Genomic DNA, 21,958 nt, shown 5'->3' with positions numbered 1-21,958 from the left:
GTTCAGTACTATAGCACTGCACTATCTGAGGTGGGTTGAATCCATAGTTATGGAGGAACCGTGTATACTGAGAGCTGACTCTAGGTTATTATTCAGATTTTCCACTGAGTGGAGGGTTGCTGCCCTCACCCCCATGTTTTTCAAGGGTCCACTATGTGTCAGTGCCCTGAGCTGATTTACAAGTTCTAATGACTACCAACAGTGCGATGCTTATCGTGTGCCGTGTACTGTGCCACGTGTTCCACATACGCGTCCCAGTTGGTAAAACAATCTCATAAGGTTGGCATTGTTCCTGTTTTTTCAGGTGTGCCAACTGAGCGTGGACAGGTAAATTGATCCTCTCAAGTTACACACCTTTTCGGCTTCTGGCCTAGGACTGTGGCCTTTAGGCCTGTAATTCTCACTATTGTTCTGTTCATAAAAGTCACAGACAACCTAAATGCTCATGTTGGCAGTAGGGGTTGAGAAGAAGCGTTTGCAGAACAAAAGATATGGGGGAACTTGTTTACTTTGAACCATTGCTTTAGAGCTGGCTGACTGATGGGAAAACAAAGTAACTAGTACTTACTGTGTCCTAGTAACTGAAGGAAAGAAATTTAACATCTCGTTTGCTGTCATCAGGAGGTTGCGGGAATGATCAGAGCGTCCTACTTAGGACTGCAGTGTAGTATTATTGAGTATTAAATAGTCCTCTTACCTGCATTCTTGAGATAGAAAATTTTATCCTGGTGTAATAAATGACCTATCTCAAATATAGCTGCCCTATTAAGATGAAAGGAATACTGACATCATAGTGGGTAGTTGCATTTTTGGTGGGTCTCCGTGGGAAGTGAAAAGAATGCATAACACTCTTTTTTTTAGGGAGCACTCACAACTACCTGTCAAAGTTATGCCTGGGTAAGCAGGGAACTGGCACGCCTATCCCATATTTGATAAAGATGACCAGAAAGCAGGATACAGAGGAAATAGCAATGAGACAGAATGGATACGGGGCCTTACGTTAGCTTTGCTACCAAGTAGAATGGTAACCCTTAGCACATCATAATTTTTTAGCTCTCACTTTCCTGAAGAGGAAAATGAGGTTTTGAACTAGATTATCTTTAAGGCTCTTTAACTGCTGAAATTCAAGATTACTGTGATATTTTTAAAAAATCCACGGAGTTCATGTGCACATTGAATGAAGCTCAAATTATGTCTTAGAAGGAATTCATTTCATTGTAATAGTAACCAAGTGCAGGGATGTTTTCTTGGCCGCATGCCTTTTCTCACCGCTCTAGGCTGATTGCCCCTCACTCACTGGCTGAGACCTGCCCTCGTTCCCTGGCGCTGATCCCAGTATTGGGACCTTGTGCTTTTATCCTATTAACTGTTTTTGGTTTTTTTTTTTTTTTGGTCCCTGAGTTACTGAGTTAGATCTGAACCCTTGATGAGCGCTAGCACTGAACTCTGGTTGTCTCTTTGCAGATCCCCATTCTTTCCTGTTATAGGAATATAGATTATTAAACCTCAGCTCAGTGAGTCCACCAGCCTGCTTATCTGAGTTTCTGAGTATCAAAGGAATGTACAAGTTGTCCATAAAGTTCAGAAACGTACACTTTTTTTTTTTAGCAAAGTGAAGATGCCTTTTTTGACTTCATACACACAGACACGCATGTGTTTTTCCTTTATTTTCGGACTGTATGGATGTCCTACAGATTCTATATCACATGATTATTTCTTTTGACTGCATGTCCCACCCCACCCCACCCCTTACTGCTTTGCCCATATTACCACATGTTTATTACGCATCTTTTGACGCCAGTGTTCTGGCTGATTCTTTTTCACAGCACTTCCTTGTTGACTCTCTACACAGAACTCACTCTCAGTGGGCAGGTCAGTTCCTGGTCACAATACCCCCCCACCAGTTATAAAAAGTACACTGAGGTCATAATTGTCTATGATAGAGTTTCTGCAATAGAACCAGTATGGCAAGTAGATTTCTTGAATGACAGCACCTGTGAATTGGGAGCAGCCATTAGGAGCGTTGCCTGAGCTTATCAGGAAAGTGCCAGGACTGACTCCTGATCTGGCATGGGACAGGGATGTGGTGGCACACGTGCCCTTATTTGCCAATGGCCCTGGAAGCCTAAAACTCTGTTAATGACTGGATTAATTGTTTGGTTTTATAATCTTAGGGTCATATGGCTTTTTGTACATATCAGGGTTCTTCCCTGTTTGATATAGTTTGAAACCCTACCTTAAAAGCGTGGCTCTAAATTTACAAAGGTCTCAGGAGATTTCTTACCAATAGAATTATTTAGACTCTACGCTTAGTAGTAAGCACTGTCCTTGTCAGAAATGATGATTTCACGCCTTGGTAATAGTTTCCAAAATGTGCTCTCTGAGTATTTTCTAATAGGGACTGGCACCCGGCATTTGGACCAGCTGCCTAAGAATTTTTGGAAGATTGGAAAATGCTGGTTCCCATGTATTAAGAACCTCGTACAAATTAGGAAGAAAAGACAAATTATCCATTAGAAACATGGGCCAATAATAATAGGTAATGTTTGCTGAGTGTGCCAGATCTTGTCGTTAAGTGTTTGAAGGGTTGTGTTGTATTAGTTAATTCTCATACTTCCTTAATGAGGTCATTATTATTATGATCCCTCTTTTGTGCCTGAGCAAGTGGGGCATAGAAGCTCATTAATTTCCCCAGGGTCACCCAGGCAGTGTGTGGTGGAACCAGGTTTTGAGCTGAGGCAGTCTGACTTGAGAGCTCGTACTTAACAATTAGTGTGTTGTAATGGTCAAAGGACAGTTCCAGACTTTCACAGGAAGGGAACACACATTTACAATGGGAAGTGGAAATTAAAATACGAGGTACCACTTTTCACCACTCAGATTCGAGCGTGACCCTGGCAAGAATACTTCCCACGTAATGTGTGTAGTCACATCCCTCCTTCCCTCCGCCTCATTCATTAATTTAGGAGCATCCCCACTGTCGGTACCCAGGTTCTCTGCAGCTAGCGTCCACCCTGAGCAGAAGACCTGCTGACTCCGTGCCTGGGCTTCTGACTGCAGAACTGTGTGCCACTAAGTAGGTGTTGATTTAAAGCAGTCTGTGGTAATGTGTTATGCAGCAAAAGAAAACTAATACAGAGAAGTTATCTCTGTTTAAAAGGATTTTCCCCTTCCTGTCTGCCCTTTGAATTCATTTTTTTTAACAACAAAGATCAGAAATGTTTCCCTTAATCATTCTGCACTTCAGCAACATTTAAACTCTGTATTCTCTTTGAATCATCATATATCCTTCTTGTAGCACTTCACACTGAGATTCATGTGTCATATTAGTCTGAGGTCTATTTTTGTGTCCTTTAATTAATGATGCTCCCAGCACACAGTAGGTTCATCGTGAATTTCAGCTTAAAAATCAGACTCGGAAATCCTAGAAGAAACGCATTCTGGTCCCAGGAGAAAGCTCTTTATTTGATTAAAATGCCAAATAAACTTGCTTTTATTACATTCGTAAATATTAAGTTCCCAGTGTTCTTTATGATGTTACAGACACCTTGAAAAAGGGGCTCCCTTTTCTTATTGAGCTGATGTGTTCCTAAGATAAGATGAAGTGTTATTTAATAAACAGTTTTTCATTTTTAGGCGTTTTGGAAAGAATAGCTAGTATGGCATAAAAAACCTTTTAGTTTTTATTAATTAACCAAATGCTATTTGATTACATGCGAACTTATGGCTTAATGAGAAAGCAGAAAAATAGATTATGTCCTTTTTAGTTATAAAACTACTGAATAAAGACTCTGAAATAATTATAGGAAAAAACAAGCCTTAAAAAATGTTAGGTCTTTGATAGAAATGCCTTTCAATAACTTGAAAGGTTATTTAATGAACCATTTGAGTCGTTAAGGGTGACCCTATGCCCAGGTTGACACCTGTTGTCTTGGTGTAATTATTAATGCAAATGTAAACATCAGGTGTCTGGTGATAAATTATATTGTGACCCTATAATAGTATGTTAGCTGGTGGTACCTTTGACTTGCTGTCTACTTTTAAAAAATTGTTCCCCTTGCAGAGATTGAAGGTGGCAGTACTATTGCTTACAGCTTCACGAAGGCAGGCTTAGTCTACTGAACTCTCCCCCACTTCAACAAATCCATGCATCACTGGGTAAAGCAAGTAAGAGCTTTAAAAGTTGCTCAGTTGAATTTTGTTGTTTAATAGTCACCAGGCCAGGGAAGAGAACCACAACTTCCTGCCAGCAGGCCCCCATCCAACTCCCTTGTTTTGCCTTTGGCGATCGGATGCTGGACCAGGATGACTGTGGCACTGGCAAATGGGTGTGCTCAGCGACACCTGATTGTTTTACAGGGAACCTGGAGCTTTACTTTTGGTTGACATATGAGGCATTGCTTTAACAGGTACCCTGTGATTAAAAATCATCATTCTGGGGCTTCCCTGGTGGCGCAATGGTTGAGAGTCCACCTGCCAATGCGGGGGACACGGGTTCGTGCCCCGGTCCGGGAAGATCCCACATGCTGCGGAGCGGCTGGGCCCATGAGCCATGGCCGCTGAGCCTGCGCGTCCAGAGCCTATGCTCCGCCACGGGAGAGGCCACAACGGTGAGAGGCCCGCGTACCGCAAAAAAAAAAAAAAAAAAAAAAAAGTCATCATTCTGTTAAGTGAAAGGTGGTTGAGATTTTTCTCTGGGTTTTGGCAACTTCGTAAAGGGAAAGGCTAGCCTCCCTGTGTGACGGCACGGGATTGGCTAGACATTAAGCCTGACCCCAGGCATTCAGCATCCAGAGAGGATGCAGGAGAGGAAGGAGCCCTCCACTCTTAGGAAGTCTCTTTTACAACCCCGTCAGTGGATATACATTGAACCACGCTTGTTTACTTTTTCTCATTTCCTCCCAAAATTCTGTTGAAAATGACAGAAGTAGTATAAAAATATGAGCAAACCCATAACTAATGGGGCTGAAAACTGAGGAAGGTGCTGCAGTGCTCCAGAAGCTCTGAGGACGCTATGGAATAAATAAAACAGATGGGATCAGATTGATGGCGAAACTGCACAGTGAAGGTACTTACAACCCAATAGAGACAAAAGCAGGAATAACTAGGCAAATGAATTTTCTTAACAGGATCTTGGAAGATTCCCAAGAATTGAAACTCTAGGGAGTGGCAGCAGAAGTGGGTGAGGAGAGCTCTCTGCCAGGAATTCATAGCCCTGAAACAGCTGCTCCAGCTCCGCTCTCATTGAGTTTGGCTCAGAGGGCTTGGTGGTAGGGTTTGCCTCTGCAACAAAGCCCTTCAGCTGAGTTTTAAATAAGCTGGGAGATTTGACAAGGCAGAATACCAGTGGGTGACTGTAGCTGGAAGTTGAAGTTTACGTCGGGGACCTCAGGTTTCTTTTGTGTCCCCACCTTCCAAGGATATGAGGCTTCTGTGCCTTGAAATAAAGGCATTTTGCTCACCTCCCTTTCCTACCCATTCCCCATTCTTTTCAAGTGCGCTCAAGAAACCATGTGCAGCAAGGAATACACATCAGCCCAGACCCCCATTTGTAAAGATGAGCAAGCAACTGTGGGTCATCAGGCATGTGATCAACAGTATGATTAAGGAAAAGGTAATAAAGGAAACTTGTAATTCCTAGTCTCAGATCCAGGAGAAGGGCAATCTATAACGCAGGAGTTGGTGTGGGAAAGGAGCTGTTGATAAAAGGAGGCTGTCTGAGAAGTTAACTGTGAGATTGTAATGTTAGAACGTGCTGGCTGGGGGCAGTACATGGGCCCAAGAGCAAAATGGGAACCACTTCAGGCTGGGAAAATTAGTGGTCGGGAAAACTGAGCCGAGGATTTCTTTCATAATTGAAAGCAGAAGGTTTAAGAATTATGGGGCTTCCCTAGTGGTGCAGTGGTTGGGAGTCCGCCTGCCGATGCAGGGGACACGGGTTCGTGCCCCGGTCCGGGAAGATCCCACATGCCGCGGAGTGGCTGGGCCCGTGAGCCATGGCCGCTGAGCCTGCGCGTCCGGAGCCTGTGCTCCGCAACGGGAGAGGCCACAGCAGTGAGAGGCCCACATACCGCAAAAACTAATAATAATAATAATAAAATATCATTTTGGGGCTTCCCTGGTGGCGCAGTGGTTGAGAATCTGCCTGCTGATGCAGGGGACACGGGTTCGTGCCCCGGTCCGGGAAGATCCCACATGCCGTGGAGTGGCTGGGTCCGTGAGCCGTGGCCGCTGAGCCTGCGCATCCGGAGCCTGTGCTCCGCAACGGGAGAGGCCACAACAGTGACAGGCCCGCATACCGCAAAAAAAAAAAAAAAGAATTATGAAGAAGAATTGAGAGATGTGAAGGATGGGTCTACGAGACGTAGTATCCAACCAACTTAAGGAACAGACGTAGAAGGAAAAAGCAGCCGGTAGATGCCATCAGCAGTCAGATGGCAAACAGCTTTTCAGTGAGGGAGCTGGTTTCTCTGTGTCTATTTCTTTTTCTCACACCATGAAATGCCACTGCTTCAATATTTAAGTGGACACCCCGCCTTCTCATTTAGAGGTCCTCGGAATCACTTGACCGTTCTTGTTAGGCGTAGTGTCATTTTAACACAAAGCTTTTTACACTGTTCATTTGAAAATAATTTCAAACTCTACATGAAAGTTAAAAGAATAATAATCTGTAGAACCCTCATGTATTTTATATCCAGATTTGCCAGATTTTTCTATTAATAACACTTTACCCCTGTATCAGTTCCTTTTTCTTTCTATGTAGGTATGATAAATGTATTTTAAGACATTTGGCAGCCTGATGCATATCTTAACCCACTGAGCTCTTTATGAAAGTGATCTTGACTTTTTCTTTTGTATCTTTAGTCCTGACAATATGGTTTGCCTGTCTATAAGAATATTAGGGTTTTGTTTGTCCTTTTTACTTGGTTAATTTAACAAGCTCCTCCCTCCCCCTTTTAATCATGTTTCACTGGGAGTTAAACTGCTTCCCTTATAAATTAGCTGGTGGCTTATGAGAGACATCAGCTGCTTGAGTGATAGTTCTCCATGACTCATGAATGAATCCCACCAGTCTTTCCTAAATGTTAAATTCTGGGAGATTTACTCTGCTGTCTTTAATTATGCTGACTGTCATATAATATTCAGTCTTCTATTACACAACCTTCTATTTCAGTGTTGTATCATAGTCAAATCTTAGTGTATAAACATTAAGCTATAATTAAGGATCCAGACTTCACATTTCAGCCATGGTTTGTATATTTGCCAGTAGTGACAACTTTTCCTAGTAGCTGGACATTTCTTTTGATATCCATTTTAAGGTGGTTCTAATTTTAGAAGGGTTCAAATGTGGAAAAAAGTATCTTGGGACAACTTTTATTGCAATATTAAAAGAAGAAAACTAGACATATTCTGGTAGATTTTTTGACCTCCCCCCACTCCCATTTTTTTTCTGTAAGTCTCAGAGAAGGAATGAGCTTGGGACTGAGATTTATATGTCTCATCTTTACAGCTGGATGCCCGGACATAGTAGATACTGTGTCATTAATTCCTTACAGAGGGATATTTGAACACAGAACATTAAACCCAGCTGTATTTTTATTTCTTTCATTTATTGAACAGATATTGTGGGCATCTTATCAGTTGGATCCTCTGGGAAGTGCATGCCAGAGTGGGGTTAGAAGAATAAGATGTTTACATGGGGAAATAACTATGGGAAAAAAGGGGAGATGAAGCAGAAGTGGGTATGGACCACCTCTGGATTGAGATGCAGGTCTAGCCCCTGTGAAAGGAGAGGGGGAAGGAAGGACAGCTGGGTGGAGCAGACTACCGTGCAGCTATGGGAAAGTCTTGGCCAGACCAGCAGGGAACTCTGGTGCAGAGCGGGACTGCTGGGGAGTCTGTACTGGCCAGGAACAGAGAACCTACTTATCACTGCTGTGCTCAGTCCTGGGCTGGCATTGCCTGCAAAGTGGGTGGCCTCTGCTTGGAAACTGAGGCAGATTCTCTGGACGGTTGCAGCCGGAAGTGGTCAGCTGCCTGCTCTCCTGTGCAGGGTCTCTCTGGAAGGGAGATCTGAGTAGTGCACCTCCCTAGCCCCACAAGTCACTTAACCTATCAGGCACTGTTTGAATCTTCAGTCTGCTACTTGGTCTGAATATGAACCTGAGCAAGTTGCCTAACTTGCACATTTTTGTTGTTACTGTTTTAGAAAAAAAGACTAGTATCGGTTTCATAGTGTTCTTGTGAGGAGTGAATGAGTGTGTATCCACACAAAGAAGAAAGGATGCTCAACATCACTAATCATTAGATAAATGCAAATCAAAACAACAATGAGGTATCACCTCACACCAGTCAGAATGGCCATCATCAAAAAATCTACAAACAGTAAATGCTGGAGAGGGTGTGGAGAAAAGGGAACCCTCTTGCACTGTTGGTGGGGATGTAAATTGATACAGCCACTATGGAGAACAGTATGGAGGTTCCTTAAAAAAACTAAAAATAGAACTATCATATGACCCAGCAATCCCACTGCTGTGCTATACCCTGAGAAAACCATAATTCAAAGAATCAAGGTACCACAGTGTTCATTGCAGCTCTACTTACAATAGCCAGGACGTGGAAGCAACCTAAGTGTCTATCAACAGATGAATAGATAAAGAAGATGTGGCACATACATACAATGGAATATTACTCAGCCATAAAAAGAAACGAAATTGAATTATTTGTAGTGAGGTGGATGGACCTAGAGTCTGTCATACAGAGTGAAGTAAGTCAGAAAGGGAAAAACAAATACCGTATGCTAACACATATATATATAGAGAGAATCTAAAAAAAAAAAGTTCTGATGAACCTAGGGGCAGGACAGGAGTAAAGACACAGATGTGGAGAATGGACTTGAGGGCACGGTGAGGGGGAAGGGCAAGCTGGAACGAAATGAGAGAATAGCACTGACATATATACACTACCATATGTAAAATAGGTAGCTAGTAGGAAGCAGCTGCATAGCACAGGGAGATCAGCTTGGTGCTTTGTGACCACCTAGAAGGGTGGGATAGGGAGGGTGGGAGGGAGACTCAAAAGGGTGGGGATATGGAGATATATGTATACATGTAGCTGATTCACTTTGTTATACAGCAGTAACTAACACAACATTGTAAAGCAATTATACTCCAATAAAGATGTTAAAAAAAAAAAAGAATGGCTGCACGATAGAATCTCTCAAATGTCCACCATTATGATTTTTTGTGTGTGTGTGTGGGTATGTGGTGACAGTCAAGTTGGAAAAGATCCCTGCACTTTATGAGTTTTTACCTTGTCATGGGAGACGTGGTAAATAGACAAATATCTGAACAGAGTAATTTCCGATAATGAGAAGTGCTGTTAAAACAATGTGATATGGGCTTCCCTGGTGGCGCAGTGATTAAGAATCCGCCTGCCACTGTAGGGGACACGGGTTCGATCTCTGGTCCGGGAAGATCCCCCATGCCGTGGAGCAACTAAGCCCATGTGCCACAACTACTGAACCTGTGCTCTAGAGCCTGTGAGCCACAACTACTGAAGCCTGTGTTCCTAGAGCCTGGAATCTGCAACAAGAGAAGCCACCACAATGAGAAGCCCGTGCACAGTAACAAAGACCGAATGCAGCCATAAACAAATAAATTTATTTAAAAAAATGATATGACAGAGTGAGGGTAAAACATTTTTTGACACGCAGGGACTGAAGCATAACACCCAGAATTTTTTCTGCAGGAATGAATGAATGGATGAATGAATGCATCCAATTAACAGAAGGACACAATGGTGAACAAACTGATAATACTGGGGACAGAATGTGTGTAATTGCTGATGGCATGTGGAATTAAATGTGATTTTAAAATAAAGATTATTCAAATCGATGGAGAGTTTTGAAATCCAGTAGATACTCTTATTCTTACTTGCTAGGAGGAATTAATTTAGAAATCAGCATGATTTTCATTTGCCTGAAAACAGAATAAGCCGAGACAGAGTACACTAAAACAGGAGTTGGTAAACTTTTTCTGTAAAGGGCCAGATAGTAAATATTTTAGACTTCTCTGGCCAGACAGTCTCTGTTGGCACTGCTCAAGTCTGACGTCATAGCATCAAAGCTGCTGTTGACAATATGCGAACAAATGGGCATGGTCGTGTTCCAATAAAACTTTAAGAACATTGAAATTTGAGTTTCATAAATTTTTTCATGTATCATAAAATATTATTCTTTTGGTTTTCTTTCAACCATTAAAAACATAAAAACCATTTTTAGAGCCCATGGGCTGTCAAGCAGACAGGTGGCGGGTTGGATTTGGCCGCCCCCAAGAGAATGTGGGGAGTAACCAGTTTTCATTAGTGGGATAAATGAAGCAAAGCATTAAACATTTACTTTTGAGAAGGTTAACGTTTATGATTTTAACTTATCACAGTTGGCCCTAAAGGTTTAGGCTGTGTGCCTGTTGAGGTTAGTGACTCAGAAGTGTAGCCTAGCCATATTGCCTCTTTTTCTTGTTCTTGATAAAGATGTAGTGGTAACAGGTGTTATTTTACATGATAAATCTGGTACAGAATCAATTTGTATTATTATTTGAGCAAATCAGAAATGTCAAGGGACGGTAACTTTTAATATGTAAGTGTATGCCCTCAGTCTTCAGTATGTCTCTGGTGTTTCTATATGAATACCTAAAGAGCTTCCCAGCCTCCCATTCTGCATGGTATCCATTTAATGGATAACTTAACCCAATCCCATATTCCTGGGACCAACTTAAATATCCAGTAATTAGCTTTTATAAACAATAGTGCAATTAAAATTTTGTTATCTAAATATATAACTAATATATAACATGTACTGTATTTTGCACATGTGCAAGTATGTCTTTAGGGTAAATTTCCAGGAGGAATAAATGAATCAAATATTATATATGCATTTGTGGTTTTGCCCTCCATAGTGATTTTACTGATTTATAGCAAAATATGAGTGGCTGTTTCCTTCCAAATATAAAATGTGTTATCACATCTTTCCCTATTTGGATAAGTGATTTATGCTGTCTTGTTTTAGTAATTTACATTTCTCTTGTGATTGAGGTTGAAAATGTCCCTTCATATGATTATGATCCATTAGTGTTTACTTTTTTTTTTTTTTTTTTTTTGCGGTACGCGGGCCTCTCACTGTTGTGGCCTCTCCCGTGGCGGAGCACAGGCTCCGGACACGCAGGCTCAGCGGCCATGACTCATGGGCCCAGCCGCTCCGCAGCATGTGGGATCTTCCCAGACCGGGGCACGAACCCGTGTCCCCTGCATCAGCAGGCGGACTCTCAACCACTGCACCACCAAGGAAGCCCCATTAGTGTTTACTTTTATTGAACTATCTCTTCATGGCCTTTGCTAGATTTTCTATTGGGGATTTTTTTTTTTTAAAGAGCTCTTTATATATTTGGGAAATTAGTCCTTTGTCTTTGATAGTAGTTGTAAATATTGTTTATATTTTAACATTAAAAATGTCAAAAAGAAGTGTTTTTTTAATGGTCATTTTTAAAATACTTTATTATTTTTTGGCTGTGTCGTGTCTTAGTTGTGGCATGTGGGATCTTTCGTTGCGGTGCGCGGGCTTCTCTTTAGTTGTGGTGTGCGGGTTTTCTCTCTCTAGTTGTGGCGCATGGGCTTAGTTGCTCTGCGGCCTATGGGAGCTTAGTTCCCCAACCAGGGATCGAACCTGCGTCCCCTGCATTGGAAGGCGGATTCTTTACCGTTGGACCACCAGGGAAGTCCCCAAAAAGAAGTTTTAAAAATATACTACATTTAAAAACATAGTTCCATTTGCGCCTTTCCTTAGTTCTGGAAAATCTTTGGTTATTATGCTTGTAAATCTGCGTGCCTTCCACTTTCTTTTTTTTTTCCTCTCTTTCTGAGACTGCCCTTGTTTTCACATGACCCTCTGTGTCCTCTTCCCTTCTCTTCTGGGACACTTGTCATTGGCTTTTGGGCCCACCCTAATTCAGGACAGTCTCATCTCTTGACAATCTCAAACTCTTAACTTCCATTGCAAACAGACTTTTTCTAATTAAGGTCACATTTACAGGTTCTGGAGGGATGTATCTTTTTGAGGAACACCATTCAACCCACTCTAATAACCTTATTTGATTATTTATCTGTTTTTTTTTTCCTTCAGGAAATTATATTGCCTTTAAGAATTATATTCCTAATGTTTACTCTGAATATTTAATGCTCTTGAAATATATTTTCATTTCCTCTCAAAAGGAAAATTATTCTGTGTCTTCTGCCATACAGGGTGTGGATGCTGTGAACAGCATTCCATTCTGAGAGTTGGAATAGCATGCAACTGAGAAATTGTAATGCTTAATTTTTATTTCTTTCTGCTCCATAAACTTTTGATTTTTTTAAAAAACATGTCTGCATTGTCTTACTCCTTTTTTCATGTTTCAACATACATGATATACTGAACTAAATTGTTTCTGTGTTAAATGGTAGCAATGGACAACAAACTTTTCTTGTGTTTATATTCAAGAGGTGTTGTCTATAGATAATGTGGTGGTAACATCATTAGTATAGAACAGAAATGGGTATGTATAATAAGCTTTATAACTCTGGTCAAGTTTTATATTTTTCATTTAGTTACCTCCTAGAAAGTTTGAAATTTCAGAGATGTCAGCAAAAATAATGAGTATGAATAGGTTTTAGGTTTATGTGTTACGTGATATTATGCATTTGCTAGTTCCACAGTCCCTCTGTCTCAAAATTGAGTGTAAAAGCTGTCTGAAGAGTAGATTTATTCACACTGATCCTGTTTTCTTGCACAAAATCCTTTAACACATCAAGTAATATGTAGACTAAATATATTGAAACTTTTTTTAAGGTTACAGTTATAACTTTTTAAGTGTGATGAAATGTCTTCCCTTTTACTCTCAATAAAATATATCATTTATTCTGCTAAAGCCTTTATGACTGAGCAAATGACAGTCCTTTTGCTGAAGCAATACCGAATCTAAGTGAGTATAATTCAGTGACCACCCTGGCAGTTTTTCCCAAGCTACTTCTATATGTGGGTTTCATTCTTCATTCAGAAACAGGATAGTAACGGCACTGAGCTTGGTAGATTGTGTTGTTTTCCTTTGTTTCCTTACTTTTGGTTTATTGGTTGTAAATTCTCAGTCACCATCAAGTTCGACAGCTTTGCTCATTACAACATGAATAATTATAGAAAATTAAAAGAAGCTGGAAGGAGCTTGGTGCTCATTCTGGCCTAATCTTTTCTGTCTTAAAATTGATGAAATGGAAGTCTACCTAGAAAAGTGAAGTGACTTGTCACAGATGGAATCATTTATTACTTGTGAGGTCTCAATTAAAACCTTGGGCTCTAGATATCAACACTATTGTTCTTTGCACTACTGCCTTTTAAGTTGCAAATAGTCACTACATAAATCTTTCTTTTTTTTTTTTTTTTTTTTTTTTTGCGGTACGCGGGCCTGTCACTGCTGTGGCCTCTCCCGTTGTGGAGCACAGGCTCCGGACACGCAGGCCCAGCAGCCATGGCTCATGGGCCCAGCCACTCCGCGGCATGTGGGATCTTCGCAGACCGGGGCACGAACCCGCGTCCCCTGCATTGGCAGGCGGACTCTCAACCACTGCGCCACCAGGGAAGCCCCCAGAAAGTATATTTTAAAAATAAGAGTTATTCTAGATATTTCAAAAGATACTGCAAGATTATGAAGAATGAAAGAGAAGTAGAAACCTCATCACTAAGATAGTGATCATTATGATGTATTTCTTCCAAGTCTTTTTTTTGTCTCTGCATTCTTTTCAATCAATGATATCAGTTTTGTTTTCTTCTTTTTAACTGATTGTAAACAATTTCCTTTTTATTAAGTTTCCTTTAAAAGCATCATTTTTTAATGGATGTATAACATTTTGTTGTTTGGTGTACTATCATTTAACTACTCCTCTTACACAAACTGAACTCTTTGGTCGTTTCCAGTTTTTGTCTGTTATAAATCATGTCTGAATAAGGTCATTGAATATATTTTTTGTCAGATTTGGTAACTTGTTAGCTTAGGATCAGTGCCTATTTAGGAAAGCAAGGCTGGTGGCTCTTGGGTGTGGACTTCTAGGCAGCTGGAGAAATATTGTTCCAGGGACCTTGTGGCCATGTCCAAGTCCAAGTTTGCTTTTGCCCGTGCCTACCACCTTACTTGAAAAAACCTTTTGTAATTTTGATTAGAGAAGATGCTGTTTTAATTGGCTTTTTTTGAATTTGAATTTTTATTTTGTTTTAAGATTACATATGCTTAGTTAAAATGAACAAAATCTTGTAGTTCATGCCATTGGTCTTTTTAATGTGAAAATTGCTCAAAGGTGTAAGAATGGAATATTAAGCTTTATATTGGCACCTAAATTCTGTCTTTGCTGATTGAGTATGTAGAGTTCACATTCCAACTTGCATTTCTGAATGTGATTATGATGTTTATTTCTTTTTTGCTAAGTGTAAATTCCTTGAGGATACGAATCATTTTTCATTTGCATTTAAAAAAAATCTTATTGGAGCATAGTTGATTTATAATGTTGTGTTAGCTTCAGGTGTACAACAAAGTGATTCAGTTATACATATACATATATCCACTCTTTTTTAGATTCTTTGCCCATATATGCCATTACAGAGTATTGGGTAGAGTTCCCTGTGCTATACAGTAGGTCCTTATTAGTTATCTATTTTATATATAATAGTGTGTATATGTCAATCCCAATCTCCCAATTTATCCCTCTCCCCTTCCCCCCAGCCCGGCATGTTTTTGGCCACCATCCTTGCTTTAGTAACAGCTTGGAGAGAGAAAATACTACATAGTAATGTACTTTGATTGACAGATACATCTTGATTTCAGAAACATTAAAATGAGGGAAGATGTGTGTCTTAGAACCAAGGAAATAGAACCTTAAACTTAATACTCACTGAGTATGTTAGGCATTTTCTGCTTTCCTTCTAGAGTTATATGAGGTAGATACTGTTCTTCCCATTTATGAATGAGGAATTCTGTTACAGAGAAATGTAGTGACTTGCCCAAGACTAGTGTAATTTGAAAGTGATAGAGCCGGCCTTCTAGCACAAGTATGCTTGACTTTAGAAGCCCCTAATCATCTCACGAAAATACTGTGAAATGTTAACCTGCATTAGCGGGATTAAAAAAAAAATTCCACTTAAAGCCAAAGAAAATCAGTCAAATGGCTGATTTTGCTTGTTTTCATACACATAGTGGATTTTTTTTTAAAAGAAAGATGAGAGTAGACAAAATGAAAATGAATACCTGAAATCTTATGACCCAGGAGTGTTCTCTGTTAACATTTGTTTATACAGTGTTGCACCGTCCCAGGTGGGGGGCAGCACTCAGCCTGTACGCAGTGTGAGGGTGCCCCTGAAGTTGCAACACTGTGTGGGATGGAGAATTTTCTGCTAAAATGCCAGTAAGAGTGGCTCTTGACCAACGTTGGTGTATATTGAAGAGTGTGGGGTTTGGAGTGGAGCGTGCCGGGGTTCACATCTGCCTCTGCCTCCGCTAGTGTGATCTTGGGCCATTAATTTAACTTTTCTATGCCTTGGTTTTTTCATTTATCTTATCTGGGTGTCATTCCCCCAAATAAGGTAGCTTTTGCATTTTCTCCTGTATGGAAATTCCATACATACGAACGAGTTCTGTTCCTAGAGTGCATTGGTAAGTCCAGTTTGTCCTTAAGTCCAACAGAGTTAGCCTAGGTACCCAACTAACACAATTGGCTATACAGTACTATACTGTAATAGGTTTATAATACTTTTCACACAAATAATACATAAAAACAAACAAACACAAAAAGTAAAGAAAACATTTTTAATCTTAGAGCACAGTACCTTGAAAAGTACAGTAGTACAGTACAACAGCTGGCATACAGGGCTGGCATCGAGTGAACAGGCAAGAAGAGTTACTGACTGGAGGAGGGAGAGGAGGTGGGAGATGGTAGATGGTAGAGCTGAAGGATCGTCAGCAATAGGAGACTGAGGGCAAGGTGCAATTTCACTCATGCCTGATGTTGATGGCACAGGTTCTGGTTCCTTGCTGGATTCAATTCTATCTACCCTCTTGAAAAAACGATCCAGTGATGTCTGGATAGTAGCTTTTTTTTTCTCTTCATAGATGACATGGTAGCACTGGATTGCATTCTGAACGGCTGCTGCAACCTTCATGTACCGTTCTATGTTCGGGTCCTGTGCCTCAAAAACTAGCAGTGTCTCCTGAAGTAAAGAAAATCTCCATGCCATTTCCTGTGTCGTAAATTTCTTCAGTTACTTCTTCCTCTTGTCTCTCTTAGTCCTTTCTCTGGGCCTCCAATTCCATCAGGTCTTCATTAAAAGCGCAACCACTTGTGCAACACATGTGCGCATCTTTGAAGGTTCACAACTTGAAGGTTCGTACGTAGGAGACTTACTGTGTTGGCATCCAAGCTGCAAAAGGAGCATAGTTACAAAGCCTTGAGGGGAAGCAAGGTCATGTACACATTGTCTGCTCTTAGGCAAGTCCTGCCAACTAGGACTTCTTTTAAATCTTTGTTTCCAGTTCATTTTTTTTAAGAACATCATCCTATTACATGAGATGTAGTATTGTAATACAGCTACCTGTGTCTGCGAGTGTGTGCAAAAAGCATATTTTCACACAGTACAGATTTGTATATGGTTAAGTTACAAGTAATATTCAGCATTATTGAAATGGTATCTAGAAGATACTGTATTTCTTTTAAAGTCAGTATTTTGTAGAGCACTTGTTCTGCATTTTTCTGTTGTTTCCAGTTTTTAAGTATTCAACTTATGTAAGTTGATTAATTATGTAAATGTACGTGGCATTCTTTAGTTTTATACTGAACTTAAGAGCTATTTTATGTTGACTTCTCTCCCTTTTTATTTCAAAGTTTTTGGTTCAGTGTGACAGGAACAATTTAAGATGTGACAAGATGTGCAAGTTAGTTATTTTGGGTCGTTTCTCAGAGAAAGAAGCTCCTTTTTTTTTGTCAGGCATCTCAAAAATTCTTTGGGTAATAAATGACTTCTTAGAATTCCTCATATTTAGATTTAAACATAACAAGCTAAATTACTTTGATATTGATGGTGTACATATATTAGGCAACTTACCTTTTTTTTTTTTTTTTTTTTTGTCATTTTTAGGATTCTGAGTAACAATAAAATATCCGAGCTGAAGAATGGCTCATTTTCTGGGTTAAATCTCCTTGAAAGATTGTGAGTATTCTTTTATTATCATCTCTTATTGGTATTTTATTCACTGCAGTTTCATTGTAAGTCTGTTACTAAACTCTCAACTTTTCAAAATAAAAATTGAGTTTTCCCAATATTTTATTATAAAACATTTCAGAATTGCATTTTAAAAAACAATTCATTAAAACACAGAAGTGCAAACTTTCTGTAAAGGGCCAGATATTAAATAATTTAGGCTTTGTGGGCCATATGGTCTCTGTCACGGTGACCCAGTTATGCCAGTATCTTGAGAATGCATACGCGAATCAATGTGGATGTGACTTTATTTACAAAACAGGCCATGCATCATAGTTTGATGACCAGTGGCTTTTAAAGCCTCAATGCTATTTTGAAATTCTGTCATAATGTGTGTGCCTTATAAGATAGTCCAGTAGAATCAAAAAAAACAAAACACACATCCAGGAGAAGTACTTTTGGATCAACTTTGACTATTTTATTCAGTCGTCTTTGAATGTGCTAATTCTCTTTTGCTTCATGATGAGGTCTACTTTTGCTTCTGATAAGATGTGTGACAAGTAGCACTTAGTTTTTGCCTTGGTGAGTTTTTAATGGATTAAAAATGGATATTTAATTGCTTGTGTGCTGAATGCTATTCTAGGATCAAGTTTCAAATTCGCATATTACTCATACACTTAGGATAACGTTTCGGATACATCAGGGAGCCAGTCACAGTGAGCACTTCCATTTCTGTTGGATAACGGACTTTCCTCATTTTCTTAGTTCTCTTTGCTTCACTTTTTCTCCTTCTGTGTGCCTTTCCTTGACTATTTTACTTAGTGTCTTCTGCCACAATTGATTCCCACAGGACTTTATTGCTTTGATCACAGATGTGTTATTTAAGCATGTAACATCCAGAGTTCTTCATCCTTTTATGCAGGTCTGTTCTTTAAGATCAAACATCTTTAAATTAGGCTTTTTATATATATATATATGTGTGTGTATATATATATATATGTGTGTGTGTATGCATTTACACATACATATATAGCAATGCATTCATGTATTCATATGTATACATATACACGTGTGTGTACACACACACCTGTAAAATGATCTCGGCACAGCAGTGCTTAATTCTCAGATTTTTTTTTTTTCTGTTTTCATTCAGGACTTCATGTTCTGTTCCACATAGTCCATGTGCTTCAGAGGATGCTGGCTGCACCTCATTTCTAGGCCTTATCTTAATAGGATAGTCCACACACATTCCATGGTCACTGGTTCAGGAATGGGCATTTGACCCAATTTAACTGAGTTAAGATTTGCTTGGGGCTTTGGGGAGAGGAATTTCCTCACTTTCATCAGAAAAGATGCTTGTACTTCCGGTACGGAACCCACCATGCTGCGGGCTTGGGCCGGAGCCGACACACTGAGGAGTGTGGGGTAGGCCCATCAGGGTGAGCGTAGGGGAGCTGGCGGGACCTCGCCGAAGTATGACTCCCTCTGGACTGTTAGAGTTGAATGAGGCAGCCTGTTCCTGTTTGGTTTTCTGTTCCTTGCAAGAAGAGTCATTGTGCCTGACAGATACCCTTAGCATGTAGCACATTGTCAGGCTTTGAGTAGGGGCTCAGAATGATGGCAGGGTCAGTGCGGTTTGCCCTTTCCAAGGAAGGATGACAGGCACTCCTAGATGTTAAGTGGTGTCTCTTGTGTTTAGAAACACAGGTTACTCTTGGCACCAGGATTGCTGTGGTGGTTCATGTACATCAGAAGTGTGGACAACATAGCTAAAGTTCTGTGCTGTGGTGTGAATTACCATCCTTTTTACATTTATTTTTAAATTTCCTTTGTCTTTGGCCTTAGCTTTAGCCATTTGTTGAAAATAAATCCCTGTACATGTTAGAAACATTAAGTTGCCAGCAACATATTAGATGATATTAAAATGTTGCTGTTGTTTTCAGCCAGGGGGCTGTTTATACCAGAATCCCAGAACACCATCTCTCTTATATAGGGCCAGAGAGAAACACACACACATGTGTACAGGTATGCATGTATATATGTACGTATATGTATATAATCTGCATATGTATATATGTGTGTATACACACACACACACAAACACACACACACACACACACACACTCTGGGGGACTTTGAAAGACTGTTATATTGATGGGGGCTTCAGCCTGAAATCCCAGTGATGACTCTGGGACTGGGCTTCCTCTGTTGGGGATCATCTTTACCTAAGCATGCCCTATGCTTGGCACTTTCTATGTACACTTCCAAGCCTAGGCCTGAACCTTGGCCTTATTACTGCCGTGGAGGCGGGTCGCGCATGCCTGGGGGGATGGGTGCTTCTCACACTGTCTTTGCAGGAGAGCCGCCCACTTGAGCCAGAAGGAGACAGAGATGGTAGAGCTAGGCTCTGACTGCAGTCTTGGAAGACTTGGCCCCGAGAAGGAAGGAGAGGGGCAAGCGTCCCAGAGGAAGCACCCCACCCACAGGGCCTTCCTCTGTGGGCACGAGCCAGGTGGTGCTCCTTCCTCCTCCACGTTCCTCCTGGGACCAGAGGCTGCAAAGGGCCCCGTGGCCTCTCGTGGAAATGCCCCTGGCCTTTGTTTCACTTGATTTCCAGAGCACAAGGTAGACCAAGGAGAGCCCTTAGCCAGTTGCTTGACCCTTTTGTGGGAGTTCATTACCCAAGGCTGGTTGCCGGCTTCTAGACCTTCCCTAGCACTGCCCCATTATTCCACCTGGGCTTGGAAGTCGGGTGTTGGTGCAGGGGCCTCGGAGAGGAAGGTGTGGGAGAGGACTGGGGGCTTTCCTTCCCCTAGGGCACAGCACCGTCTTTCTACCATGAAAACCATAGTTTCTACCATGTTGCTGCTTTCTGATTTGGTTTGCTAATTTTAAAGACTATAAGTTTAGTATTTTCCATACCAACTACTTGAACAATATCTTCATACTTTCTGCTGTTTCCATAATGCTTCTCATTTTCCCTCTCTGCCTGGTTACCTATCTTTCTAACCTGCTCTGTGTCTTTGCACTGCTGTCCTCATCCTGCGACTAAACCCAAAGAATATCTCTTGTACCCTTCTATGATTTTCATCCCTGTAAAATGCTTCTCATGGACTCCAGTTTGCTTCTGGCTCTTACACAATCAGTAGTGTATCTAGGTGGCTTCTCTTCCAGGACTGCAGAGACTTTAGGACTTTTGTCTGAAATAGAGCCCCAAACAATCTCTGTGAGTGTAATCGTTGTACTGGTTTGCTAGGGCTGCCGTAACGAGTACCCCAGACTGGGTGGCTTAAATAACAAACATTTGTTTCCTCACAGTTCTGGAGGCTGGAAGTTCAAGATCAAGGCCCTGGCAGAGTTGGTATTTTCTAAGGGCCATGAGAGAAGGATCTGTTCCAGGCTTCTCTCCGTGGCTTATAGGTTGCCATCTGTTTTCCTCTGGTGTCTTCACGAAGTCTTCCCTATGTGTGTGTCTGTGTCCTAATCTCCCCTTCTTGTAAGTACACCAGTTATATTGGATTAAGGCCCGCCTGTGTGACCTCATTTTAACTCAGTTACCTCTTTAAAGACCCTGTCTCCAAATACAGTCACATTTTGAGATACTGGAGGTTATGACTTCAATATAAGACAGTTGGGGGGGACACAGTTCAGCCTCTGACAATGCTGTAGCATTTTGATAGATTAACCGCTGTGTATTTTCCCTGCCTGTTTCCTAATTACTCTACCTCAGGAGAAGGGATGACAAAACAGAAAAAAGGACTCAGTTTTTGACCAGTGAGTTCCTGAACTCCTACCCTAAATGTAAAAAAGAGGTTTGAAACAGGTTTAAAAGAAAAAAAAAAAAAGAAAAAGGAAATTCCTCTTCACCTCAATACACCTTCCCTGGGCTAATTGGAGAGTTAGAGGGAGTATAGAAAGAGCTTACATGTTGGTGGGTCCCCAGGAAAGGGCTCTGTCTTTGCTCGCCTCTCCATCCCTACCTGGGATGAGGGGAGAGAGGGAAAAAGATCACATGAAACCAGTATAAGGTTCTGGATCCAAGGGCAAGGGGCATCTGAGGCTTCTTTCCTGGGGAAGCAAAATTCCAATTTCGCAGGATCCAGCGTGATGTAGAGCAGGAGAACTGGTTATGTGGCCATTGAGGCATATGGGCTAGGAGCCTCTGTTAGAGTTTCCCAGGGGAGCAGCAGAATACCCACTGGGGTTTGTTAGGGGAGGGGGGGGGAGGGGGAGGGGGAGAGATCTTTCTACAGCAGCCTGCTGGTTTGCCAGGAAGTGCTTTAGAAGTGTCCTGAGCTGCTTTTGGGGAACCCAACTTAAGACATAGCTAGCCAGATAAATGACTTCATGTTTGTGTAATGACATCATTTTCAAAATTTTCAAAATCACCTGAAAACACTGTAGCGGACTTTATTCCTTCAACACTCGCCCTTCAGTGTCTCTCCCTAAGTCTTCCAAATGCAAAACCTTTTGAAAGCTTTCTTTGCTCCATTGCTGGAATGAAAGCTGTCCCACTCACCCACCCCTGCCTCAGCAACCCTCAAACAGTGACTGAAAGCAGATGGTGGGTAACCACCCCAAGAGGAATGACCCTGAGTGTGTTCTAGACTGCCTTCCACAGGTGCCCAGGGGGCTGAGTATCAGTTGAGCACAGCAGAGATCGCCTGAACTATCCCCCCTTTATTGGTT

At 41.1% G+C, this 21,958-nt stretch overlaps 1 protein-coding gene across 1 annotated transcript in view; it reads left to right on the top strand.

Annotated features, from left to right (window-relative positions):
• The window catches only part of ADGRA3 (adhesion G protein-coupled receptor A3), a gene marked incomplete at its 5' end in the record, with an annotated part of 119,572 nt that overhangs the window by 14,230 nt on the left and 83,384 nt on the right, over positions 1-21,958 (top strand). Inside the window, one exon of the mRNA XM_079714184.1 lies at positions 17,207-17,278. Within this exon, the coding sequence (XP_079570310.1) occupies positions 17,207-17,278 (72 nt within the window). The remainder of the gene's footprint in view (positions 1-17,206; positions 17,279-21,958) is intronic.

Source organism: Hyperoodon ampullatus (assembly GCF_949752795.1).
Source record: "Hyperoodon ampullatus genome assembly, chromosome: 1".
In the NCBI taxonomy this organism is placed as follows: Eukaryota; Metazoa; Chordata; class Mammalia; order Artiodactyla; family Ziphiidae; genus Hyperoodon; species Hyperoodon ampullatus.
Note: the sequence above shows the minus strand (reverse complement) of the source record. Positions and strands in the feature narration are given on the sequence as shown.